We start from the raw sequence: 12,740 nt of genomic DNA, 5'->3' as shown, positions 1-12,740 counted from the left end.
CCATCCATATCTCTCTCTCTCTCTCTCTCTCTCTCTCTCTCTCTCTCTCTCTCTCTCTCTCTCTCTCTCTCTCTCTCTGTATATATCTATATCTAAAAACTGCTATCACCCATTTCAACTGGAAGCCCAAAACTCATTCAGTCACAAATGAATCTACTATCAAGAATGCTCATTATAACATAATGTGAACAGAAAAAAATTGCTCTCCCGGATGAGACCAAAGGTCTAGCAGGAAAACTCCTCAGAAGCCAGTGCAGCCCTGGGATCTAGTTCACATATACACTCATGGATATTGTCATAGTGCCACAGCACTGCCTTCCACACCTCAAAACCACCACATGGTTTCTATGAATAACTGCAGAGAACACCCTGCCCCTGTGGGAAGAGACTTGGCCTGTGTGGTATTTAAATAAGCCACCTATGGCTGAAGTGACATAATTTATCACCGTCATATATATTCCATTTCACTTCCTCTGTCTGCAGTAGGATTCCTATTTGGGGAAGACTTCTTGGCAGTGGCTGGTTGTGGTGAGGTCAGCTGTGGGCGACCAAAGTCTGCGGTGGACATCTCCCTTGAGGAGGGCTTCTCTCTTCCCCTTATCAGGGCATGAAGAAGGCCAGAAACTGGGCCAGGAGCCAGATAACAGTGGGGAGGGTCCGGAGCTTGCAGTGACATGCCTTTCATGACTCCCACCCTTATTAGAATCCCTTGTATTATTTAGCACAACAACATTTGGTGCTATGGGTTGTTTGCAAAAGAAGGAACAGAAAAGGCACTATGTTAAGCATGCTGTCTGTCCCTGCAAACAGTAATTGCTTGAGTGGCATCACATTTGGCTGCGTTCAATGACTTCTTGTCATGAAAGCATGACTTGCTTCCCACTCAGCCTCATTCGAAATGCTTCCATCAAATAAGAATCCTAATAATCCCAACAATTTGACTGTGTGAGCTTTAAGATCTGTGCCTATGGCTGCTTCATAGTTGAGAGAGAAAAGAAAGCATTTCCTAGAGATTGTTTTCGTGTTGGGTTGCCATATTTTGAAGAGCAAAAAAGAGGACACAATGGGCGACTTCTACTTTTAAGTATGGATCGCTTTGACGACTCTACCCACGAAAAAGAGGACATATGGCAACCCATGCCAGTGCTTGGCCCCTCTTCCTGCATCAGCCTCGTCCATCTGTAAGAGCAGCTTAGGCCACTTCCAGAGGTCCTGTTTATTGAAGACTCTTCCTAAATTGTTTTCACAAAGTTTGTAGGGAGGTTAGACTGCATTGCTTCAAGCAACGTTTATCCCTTTCTTTCCAGTGCATTTCCCCATCACTTTTCTTATTGCAAAAAGTCTTGATTGGGGGGGGGGTTAAAAACAGTGCCAAATGAGCTTTAGTTTTGCAATCCGAATTTGCTGCCGTGTGATTGGATCCTACCCCAAAATAGAAAGAATCTGGAAGCTCCTTTAGGCTCCTGAGCAAGGATTGTGGTAATTCTGCACTGCATCCATGGTACATTCCAGATCAAGCAGCAGCATTATCCATTCCTTCACCTATCATGGTCGTATGAACAAGCCTGTTGTATCTTCCTGCTAGTTCTTTAAGATTAATCCAGGCATAGGCAACCTCAGCCCTCCAGATGTTTTGGGATTACAACTCCCATGATCCCTAGCTAACAGGGCCAGAGGTCAGGGATGATGGGAATTGTAGTCCCAAAACATCTGGAGGACCGGGTTTGAGGAAGCCTGGCTTAATCCTACCACTTGCTGTGCCCATAAAAATCCCAGGGAGAGGCCAAGAACCCTCCAAGTTGCAGTCAATCGACTTTAAGTACTATATTTTCTCAAATTTTTTGCTTTGAAGAACGTAGCTCTCTTGGTGCTTTAAATGGGCACGTATCCTGCAAGAGTCTCATAATGAAGGGCACCAACCCTCCACACACACACCAACATTTTCACCATATGGACTCCCCCTCATCTAGGTAGTCTGTGGTGCCATGGAAATTTTGTCCTCCTAAATTTTTAAACAAAGAAAAACAATTTGTTGAATGAAAAGTAACTGCACTTGAGATAGGACAAATCTTCAGAGGTGTCCAAATTGGCGCAGTTTGGAATGGTTCAGTCTGCCATCTTGATTCAAAATGGTGTCCAACAAGTACCAGTTACGGACAAACCTGTCTCCACAATCTCCAGATGTGTGATGGTATCTCTTCATAGGTATCCAAATTGGCTGTCACACCAAACTGGGTGACAGTTGTGTGCTGCCTGAAAAATCCTGGTTCCGTATAGAGTATAGACCTCATCCAATTTCTGTTCTTGTGCTGATTTTAGTGTGATTTCCTTTTGAGAATCTTTTGTAAGCTATTTTGACATTCTCTTGGAGCTATCAAGTGGGATATAAATATTAAATAAGAGATTTTGCCTGAAGAACAGGGAGCAGAACTTGTGTCAAGCTTATATCAAGCTCAGAGACAAACCACTGCTGAGGTGCAATGCTGGTGTAGGCAGGTGGAAGCCCACAAGTAAATAATGTAGTTGAGGACAGAGCAGGGGCCATGCTTTGGATCAGGCAAAATAAAAATAAAAAAGCAAGGGGCAGAGGCAAGGATCATGGTCAAACAGTCCCAGCCCAATATTTTGTTGCCCCTTTTGTCTTACCCGTACTCCCCCTCCCTTGGTGGGGTGAAGGCTTTAAAGTCTCACTTTACCATTCAGATATCAATTCCTGGCTTTAGCTATCTACCTAAATTCCACTGCCTGAAGCTGTGTTTCACCTTCCTGAATAAAAGAGCAAAATGGCCCTGTCAAGTGGGACTCGATATTTGCTATATGTGGAGAAATAGCTCTTCTGTTTCTACAGAAAAGGGCAAAAGTACACGGTACAGATAGAGTCATCTTCTTAACTTCCTGCGCAATATAATTTCCGCAACTTCCCCAAGGACAATGGCAGTTCTTATTTTCTCTTCCTTTTGTTAATTAGGTAATGCTTACCAGTATTTGCTTCGTTTCATAAAAGCAAAACCTAGGCTTGTGCATCCTGTTTGTTTTTAATTATGCCCTCGAGGTAGAATTCTCTCTCTTAAGATTTGGATTTAAAGAAATAAAAATAAAACAAAATCCTTAAAAAATGACATCTGCAAATGACCAAGGTGTGGAAAGTATGTTTTAAAACTCACTTAGATGTGTGTATTTAAGCAAGTGAATGGTACCTCTGTGATAGCCCAAACTCTGAATACACAATCAAACATAGGAAGGCCAAACTGTTGAGCAAGGCCTTGCATATGGTGACTCAAAAACCCATTGTATCACATCCAAACTCTCAATCTAGTTAATATATTGAAAGGTAAAGGTAAAGGAACCCCTGACCGTTAGGTCGTCGCGGACGACTCTGGGGTTGCAGCGCTCATCTCACATTACTGGCCGAGGGAGCCAGCGTACAGCTTCCGGGTCATGTGACCAGCATGACTAAGCCACTTTCTGGAGAACCAAAGCAGTGCATGGAAACGCTGTTTAGCTTCCCGCCGGAGCGATACCTATTTATCTACTTGCAGGAGCAGGGACCGAGCAACGGGAGCTCACCCCTTTGCGGGGATTCGAACCGCTGACCTTCTGATCGGCAAGCCCTAGGCTCTGTGGTTTAACCCACAGTGCCACCTGCGTCCCAATATATTGAAAAGTGCTTTGAATATCAAACACAACAGAGATTACTGAAAAGCACAGCCATTATTTCCCTAGCTGTAACACAGGCTCTGCTGTGAAATAATTGTGGGCTGATTCAGCATTCTGAGTATTGATATTGAGAAATCAACACTTGAAGAGGAACTATGGAAAATGTATACCGATAGCCAGATCTATTATCCTAATAGTGGGCTTCCTGCCAAGTGAGGTGAGGTAATTCAACACATGACTTGGAACGTCTTTCTGGAAATGCTTTCCTGAAGACTCAGAGAGAGATTTTAAAGTAGAGTTGAGGAACCTCACCCTGGGGACCAAATGCGGCCTTCCAGGCCTATCTATCTGGCCCTTGGGGTTCTCCGCAGGATACAACCCTCTCTTCAAATGCTTTTGCCTGGCTGGAATGTGATAATGCCCTTTACTTGTCTGAAGGATGGGAGTATGACTTTTGCATGGTTGGAAAGCAGCCTACTATACCAGGAGTCTCACCTGTGGCCCCACCCACTTTTCCTCACTAGCGATTCGTATGCAATTACGGGAATTATATAAATTACATTGTCATTGCATTAATCCATCTCATTCACTGAAATGCAATGCAAATGTAGGGGGTATGCGTAATCAGTTAAACATACCGTTTGTGGACTGCAAGCAACAACAGTGAATCACTAGATTGATTTACTTTCTGGCTACAGGACAAATAAGCGAAGACTGGCAATTTTCGCTCCCATTTCCATCAGAATTCTCTGACACTTGGTCCTCAGCACCGTGAGTGTGTGTATGTCTGTGATAAGGAACTCCAAGGAAATGGTCGAATGTGTGACTGTGTGCACAATTCCGCACAAGAAGACCTTTAGATGGGGGCTACCCATGGCACCCGCAGAGCCAGGACAGGATAGTCAGTGACCCACGAGTCACTGAGGAGCCACCACCACACCAAAGCCAGAACTGCTGCTTGGCACCGTGGCCTAGGAACACACCACCTAGGACATTGGGGGGCCTACAGTAATTGCTTATCTTACTTTTCCTTGAAAACTTTCACAAAAGGAAAAGGCATTGCAAGGTTCCAGATGCATTTTGAACTCTTTGAAGTGAGAAAACGGTGAATGTAGCTTGAGAACAGGGTTGGGTAATTATTAAGGCAGGTTGTTCCATTGTTCAACTCTCCTTCCAGATTTTGAATCTAAGACATTGGTTCTTGTACAGAGACTAAATACATGCTTCAAGTTACAGTATTCTGAGCAATGTCCTCCCCGCCTGCTTTTCGCATCTTTCCTGTGAAAATATTGGTAACTGGTGGGTTTCGTGATGTGGAGGCACAATTTAAAAGCTCACAAAGTGCATTTTGAGCAACAGAGGGAAATTTCTTTCTTTCTTTCGAGGGCTCTTAGATGCTAGCAGGCTTACATGCATGTAAGAACATAGGACGGGGTGATGAACTTTTTTCCAGCTGCATTCCTTTCTGGGGCTAGGGGCAAATCTGGGCAGATTTGCCTTTGTACAGTAGGCTAGTCTCTACAAACACTCAACACCCTTCTCTAGCCTATATTTAAAGTAACTAAAAAGCTTTACTACAGATGAAGGACACATCTGAGCCAGTAAAAACACTCAATAGAGCTGGGGAGGGGTTGTGGTATGAGGAGAGTCCTAACAGAGGGGGGCACATTTGGTCACTGGGCCTAATGTTCTCAGCCCATGCTCTAAGATATCTGGTTAAACCCTCTCCCCAATATTAGAGAGTTTTTACTAATATAAAATACCCAATTCAGGGGGGGAAGCAAGTGCCAAGTGGTCTCTGCTCCCAATATAGGATATCATATTACACAGTATGATATGAGACAACACAGCTACCTGCTAATTGTATCTGCTTCAAAGGGGTTTAACGAACAGGGAATCCTGTAACTGCAGGAATAACTAATGAAATGGCTCAAATCCTCAAAAGTGAACTTGCTTCAAAATGTACTAGCTTAATATTTGAACAGTTTTTAGAAAAAACAATGGACAAAATTTGTAAGTACTGTAGCTACATCGGTCAACTGTTGGGAAGGTCCTACAAAGCAACCATTACAGAGAATGAGACTCTTTAATTTCAGGGTCATGGGTTCAAGTCCCGTGTTGGGCAACACATTTCTGCATTACAGGGGGCATAGCTGTCAAGTCCCCCCCCTTTCTCGCGAGGAAGCCTATTCAGCATAAGGGAATACTTGACAGCTATGACAGGGGGTTGGACTAGATGACCCATTCGGGTCTCTCCCAACTCCACAATTCTATGACTCTGTTCAGGGTGAGAGGGATCCAGTTGCCCAGGCTCACTCCTTTACTTCAGAGGGCCTTAGGTGTTGCCTGACGACTGCCAACCAACCTCTGCCATCTGGGCTGAGCGAGATCCCACCACTTATCCCTTGCCTCAGAAAACCTCAAAGGGAGTTGCATGAATGTCAGAAATCCTGCCTAGATATTCCTGGTTCCTTGTGGATGCCATGCAATTGCTCTGCTCCCGCACCTGATTATATGGAGAATCTTTTACAAGCTGCTTTGAATGCCTCTGTAGGCTAAAAAGAAGGAAAGGAGGATGCAAGTACTGTACCTAAATAAACCAACAGTAGTATTTTCCTATGCCTGAGGACCTGGGTGTAAGGAAAGTATTCCTCCCACACACAGGCAAACTAGTTTGCACTATCTTATCCTTCCCTCAGGATGGTTACTAACTGCAACCTGGGGTTCTCCTTTCCCTCATGTCTAGGAACACACTATCGGCTCACTTCCCGTTTGTCCCCTTGTTTTGCTGAACGCCCCACCCTGCACAAAACTTGCCAAGTTCCCTCACAAAAGCTTTGTGACCTTTTCATCGGTCCCAACAACGAAGGTGCCGCGCTGCTGCTGCTGCTAATTTTCGAAGTGCATGGCCTCTTTAAGAGGGTGTATTTATCTTTGCAGGTGGCTTTTGGGACACACACGACCCTGAAAAATGCTTGTAAGGATCCAGTCGCGCGCGCGGGCTTCCCTGACTGGGATGCATCCCCCCCATAAAGGTAGACGAAACCCAAGCCAGGTCGCCTACCTGAGCAGCACTCCGCCCCTTCCTATCTGCGCCTCTCCACTTCCCTCCAAAGCAACCTGCTCCTATTGTGTCCCCCACCCCATTATAAGAGGGGGCGCCGTGCTCCGACGCGCGCGCGCTCCTCCAGCTCCAGCTGTCCCCGCGCCCCAATACCCCACTGCCTGCATGCACTGAAACAAGTGCACGGACCCGCAACCTCCTTCCCCTGCCTTCCCTTCCCTTCCCTCTTCCCCAGAAACGGCCGCTTAATGCAAAAGCATCATCTTCCCCGGCCGAGCGAGCGAGCCTCGACCTCCCTCTCTCCCCTCACCCCCCAAAAGCAGCCTTCTCCTTTGCCCTGCCTCGGCTGGGCAGCAATTGGCGCCCTTCCCTCCGCGGCGCCGTCACTCAAGAGCAGGATCGCGTCCGGATTGAGCGCCGCCGGTGCCACTTACCGGCCAGCCTGGCCCCGCCTCCTTTCTGGGTCCTGCCCACGTCCTTGGGTGCCCCGTGATTGGGCGGCGGCGGTGTCACTTCGGGGTTTTCTCCTCCGCCCCGTCCCGCCTTCCTTGTTGTCACGACGCCGCTGAGGGCTGGGGCTTTTTTTTTTTTTCCCTTCGCCTCCTAGCTGCCTTCGCTGTTGACTGATGTTCTGAGGGGAGAAGCGGCGGCGGCGGCGGCTGCAGCGGCTGGTCCTTCTTCTTCCCGCTTTCCTCTCTCGCCCCGCTTCCCCATCCTTCCCGGGCCGGCCCCGGAGTTGCGGGGCGGGGGGTGGGTCGGGGGTCGGGGGGGAGAGCGAGCTTTCTTCGCCATGACCACCAGCACCACCGGCTCCATGCTGCTGCAGCCGCTCAGCAACGCCGTTCGGCTGCCCATAGACCAGGTGAGGATCCCCGGCTGCAGGAGCAGCAAAGAGCAGCCGCCCTCCTGCTTTCAGAGGGAATGTAGTTCCTCCCTCCCCACCCCCCATCTTATCCCATCCCCCTTTTTCTGTGTTTCAGAGCTTGCATTCCCTCCCCCTTTGCAACCCCACCCCACATTGCCCACCCGAAAGTAGCAGATTCCCGCCCCCAGTCATTAGATTTTTACATGCGTTTCTGCATCTACTGCTTATCTTGCATCTCTTTTCCCTCCCTGTGCAGTGCTGTATATTGTGCGCAAAAAAGGAGGAATCTGGAGAGGGTGTGTGTGTGTGTTGGGGTGATTATGCATCTGCACATCCACCCTTTTGTATGTGCCATCATGTTCTTAGGGTGTGTTATGTGTGGTTGCTTTTGCCTACCGTTTAGACAGCCGCCCCTTTTAAGCCTCTACATTGGCAAAATTCTGTTGCTGAATAATAATAATAATAATAATAATAATAATAATAATAATAATAATAAAGCGACCGTTTTAACTATCTCAAGGTCGTATTGTATTTTTTTTTAATCATGGGGGGGACACACACACAACGTTTTGGTTACAGGTGCTATAGGGAAGAGTGATAAGCTTATTGATATGCATAAACTGCTACTTTCCAAACCGTGATCAATAAGCGTTTAAATCACGGTTATTTTCCCAAAAGCAGCATTGTTAGAAACGCACTTTGTGTACAGCCCAGAGACTTTAAAATTGGAAACTTGGAACCAGAAGCCTTGAGCTATTTTGTTGGCTGTGGGGGAAGTCCTGGCTCTATTAAAACCTGTGGCAAAATTCCCATTTGACCTCCTTGGGGGGGCAAAATTTCATCTGTTTCAGTTTGGCCCTGGGAAAAACAGCAGAGTGGAATCTTCCTTTTCCTTGTGGTGAGAGAGGGAGTTGTGGGGCTCCAGACATTGGGAAGCTTTAACGATTTGCAGTTAATGGGTGCCCTGTGCTGTAGTTGAATGGAGTATTTATTTCGTGAGTCTGCATAAATGCAATGCATTGCAATGTGTATACTGATTTCCCCTTTCAGAAAAGCTGAAAATGCTAGGTGATGGCAAAGTTTGTAAATGTTGCAAGTTACCTGTACAAAAGAAGAGAGCATGTCATTGGGGTAACTGAGGCACACAAATCAATTTACTTGGCTTGTACGTATATCTGGGGAGGGGGAGGGGAGAGATGTGGAACTACAGTTCTCAAGTTCAATCTGTGGGCGGTCCAGTGAATACCTTTACTTGTATTTGGTCAAACTGATACAGTACTTCTAATCGTATAGTGAGTAAATGATGGGTGTGAAAATTTTATCTTCTCATTAAAAAAAAACCCTTTATGTACCCCACAGTTTAAAAAAAATGACTTGAGGCAGACTTTACAGATGTGTTTTTAGTAAGAGAGAAATGGAAAATTACTCTCATGCTGTGGTGAAGAAAGCTCTACCCGTACAAAGGATACATTTACAGAATAATTGGTAGTACTTTCTGAAAAGTAGAAAAAGAGCAGTAGTAGTTTGGAAACATCCAAAAACTTTTTGTAATATCTTCTGAGCAGAGCTAAAAATTTCTGTGTTTAGGGTAACTGACAATAAACAAAACTAAAAGAAATGGTCAAAGCTGAATCAGGGGCTGAATCTGTTATATATAGCTACCACTTTAATGGAAGGTTGTTGGACGGACCATAGACTTCATATGCCTTAACATTTGAATCCTGATAGTTTGAGAGTATGTGCTCCCAGGTATATGATGCAATATGATTCTGTTTTAGGGAAGAATGTAGGTTTTGCTACAAAAGCTACAATCTGGTCAAAGTTAAGACCTTTAAAACCCATTGATTTCATTGGAGGAGAACTTTCTACTGAAATCAGTGGCACCAAAATGTGCTTAACATTGGCTGGAGTGAATTAATTAATTAATAAGTTCGTAAACCAAGGTACCACTGTATTCTGTTCTCACAGTGGCCAACCTGCAAGCAGGATGTGAACACAACAGTACAGTTTTCACTTGGGATTCCCAGCAACTGGTATTTAGAGGCATACAGCCTCAGACAGTGGAGGCAGAACATAGTTATCATGGCTGGTTGCCGTCTATCGCCTTATTCTCTATGACAGGGGTTCCCAACAAAATTTTCTCGAGGACCCCTCATCGAGCCGCTATTGTGACAAGGACCCCCATTATTGTGACAAGGACCCCCAGGGAGGAGGGAGGGGAATGGAGAAGACAGGGTACCTGCGCAGTAGCGCACAAATGAAACCGACGCGCGCAAAGCATCTTGGGGAGGTGAGCGTTAGTAGAATGCGCGCGCTGCCTGTTTGCAAAACAGTAGTGTTTGTAAAGCGCCACCTAACGGCATACAGCAGAACTACTGCCTCTAATTCTAGTTTTGCGCTAGACTCTGCTCATGCAGGAAGTGGCTAAAACAAAAAATCTGTTATCATACGAAATATATTTAATATATTTTTTATTCTAATAGCATCTTGAGGACCCCTCTGGCATAGCTCGCGGACCCCTGGGGGTCCCCGGACCACCTGTTGGGAACCACTGCTCTATGAATTTATCTAATCCTCTTTTAATGCCACTCCATTGGTGGACATTGCTATACCTTGTAAGAGTGAGTTCCATAGTATATTGCAGGCTTCCTCAAACTCAGCCCTCCAGATGTTTTGGGACTACAATTCCCATCATCTCTGAGCACTGGTCCTGCTAGCTAGGGATCATGGGAGTTGTAGGCCAAAAACATCTGGAGGGCTGAGTTTGAGGAAGCCTGGTATATTATGTGAAGGAGTTACTTCTCTGTCATGAATCTTAGAGCATTCATCTTCATCTTATAACTTTCAGCTTCATTGAACGGCCTTGGATTATAGTATTGGGTTTTTCTAATTGGCCTTGGGTTATAGGGGGGGGGGAAACCTTTTTCTTCACACTGTGCATAATTTTGTACATTTCTATCATATCCCCGTACTCTCCTTTTTTCTATACTAAGAAACTCTTGTTGTAACCTTTCCTCATAAAGGAGTTGCTCAAGTCCTAGTTCAGTTGACAACATGTGGGTACCTATAAGTAAAAAAAGTCATTCCCCTACCTCACGGCTGGTGAACCATAATTGTGCTCTTCTGATGATGATCAAAGTGTAGCGTAAAGCAGCCTTTGCCCTCAAGATGTTGGACTAGGCACTAGGGCCTAGAAAACTGGGTTCAGCACTCAGCCACGAATCCTTCTGGGTGACTTTAGACCAGACACAGTCTCTCAGCCTAACCTACCTCACAGGGTTGTTGTTAGAGTAAGATGTTGGGAGAGAAAAATGGCCATACATACAACTTTGAATGCCTTGGCGGAAAGGTGGGATACAAATGCAATAAAAATTAATATGTGCAACTTCCACCATCCCCAGTAAGCACAATCAATGCAATAAAACTTAATATGTGCAACTTCCACCATCCCCAGTTAGCACAATCATGATGGCCACCAGAACATGTCCAAAAACATCTGGAGTCACCCGGTTGGGGAAGACAGGTTTGGACTGAAGACTGTTCATAGGAAACAAGCTTACTTTTCATGATACTATTATAAGAACATCTTCAGAAGAGAAAACCTAAGAAATCTTGGGCTGAATACTGTGCACTGAAAATTTGTCAGTGCAAGAATAAAAGCAGACATGGCTGTAAGGGAAAGTGTATTGTGTCTCTTCAGCTTACTAGGACAGTTTGGTGTTTCGTATGAAATAGTAATATGACCCTACCTGCCCGAGAACTGTCTCGCCAGAGTGATGCATTCTCTAGTTATATCCCGCTTGGACTACTGTACTGCAATGAGCTCTACGTGGGGCTACCTTTGAAGGTGACCTGGAAACAGCAATTAATCCAGAATGCGGCAGCTAGACTGCTGACTGGGGGCGGCCACCAAGACCATATAACGCCGGCCCTGAAAGACTTACATTAGCTCCGAGCACAATTCAAAGTGTTGGTGTTGACCTTTAAAGCCCTAAACGGCCTCGGCCCAGTATACCTGAAGGAGCGTCTCCACCCGCATCGTTCTGCCAGGACACTGAGGTCCAGCGCCGAGGGCCTTCTGGCAGTTCCCTCACTGCGAGAAGCAAAGCTACAGGGAACCAGGCAGTGGACCTTCTCAGTAGTGGCACCCACCCTGTAGAATGCCCTCCCATCAGATGTCAAAGAGATAAATAACTACCTGACATTTAGAAGACATCTGAAGGCAGCCCTGTTCAGGGAAGTTTTTAATGTGTGACATTTTAAAGTACAGTGGTACCTCGACATCTGAATGACTCGACTTCCGAACTCGACAAACCTGGAAGTCTTTTCGCCGCGTGCGCGTTCTGCGCCTGCGCAGAAGCAAGGCGCGCAGTCAGTGCCTGCGCAGAAGCGCAAAATCGTGCTTCGCGCATGCGCAAAATGGGCGCTTCGACAACCAAAGACTTCGGCTTTCAAAGAGCGCCGCGGAACGGATTGCCTTTGTAAGTCGAGGTACCACTGTATTTTAATCTTTGTTGGAAGCCACCCAGAGTGGCTGGGGAAACCCAGCCAGATGGGCGGGGTACAAATAATAAATTATTATTATTATTGTATCCTGAAGCTTTGGGGACTAGTCACTCTTCCCCTATCCTTCATGTCTTCAAGTTTGCATGCTCCGCCTGGGTCCATTTCTTTTCCCTTCGTTGTTTCGGTTTGTTTAGGGCTCTTTACTAGTATCTCTTGTTCCCCTATAGGACGAGCCTTGCCATGAAACCTTTCTGCCCTGTAGGTCGATGAGCAAGCATAACCCATCTTTCACATTCCTGACACCAGGTTGTCATGATTTCAGTTTGTTCATCTCTTATGTCCCTTTCATGACAGCCCTTGCTTCACTTATAGGTTGGATTTCTCGTGTTTTCCTCCCGTCATCCCTCTTGTTCCTTGGCCACAGCAGCACGTGCACCAGCATAGTAGGGATTGAAAGAGCACACTATTTTGTTGCAACAGAAGATAATGGCCTCTCCTAAGTGTTACTAATTTTTTGGTATTCAAGCCAGTTGTGAGTTACAAAGTAAGACAGGATTTTCTACAGGTTGATTTATGTGTAGGCACAATTGCAGTATTCAAAGAGGCAAGAAGGATACATTTTGTATTTTTTGTTTGTTATATTTCTGC

General features: G+C 45.8%; 1 protein-coding gene across 2 annotated transcripts in view; it reads left to right on the top strand.

Annotated features, from left to right (window-relative positions):
- Window positions 1-7,271: 7,271 nt before the first annotated feature.
- Window positions 7,272-12,740, top strand: part of MBOAT2 (membrane bound glycerophospholipid O-acyltransferase 2) — a 61,893-nt gene continuing 56,424 nt past the window's right edge. The window contains exon 1 of one of the 2 annotated variants that reach the window (XM_035109881.3): window positions 7,272-7,583. In XM_035109881.3, coding sequence (XP_034965772.3) covers window positions 7,512-7,583 — 72 coding nt within the window. In that variant the 5' untranslated portion in view covers window positions 7,272-7,511. The remainder of the gene's footprint in view (window positions 7,584-12,740) is intronic. The other variant, XM_088665711.1, reaches the window with a different exon arrangement.

The sequence above is a fragment of the Zootoca vivipara genome, chromosome 3 (genome assembly GCF_965207765.1).
Source record: "Zootoca vivipara chromosome 3, rZooViv2.hap1.1, whole genome shotgun sequence".
In the NCBI taxonomy this organism is placed as follows: Eukaryota; Metazoa; Chordata; class Lepidosauria; order Squamata; family Lacertidae; genus Zootoca; species Zootoca vivipara.
This window is presented reverse-complemented; position numbering and strand designations above follow the sequence as displayed.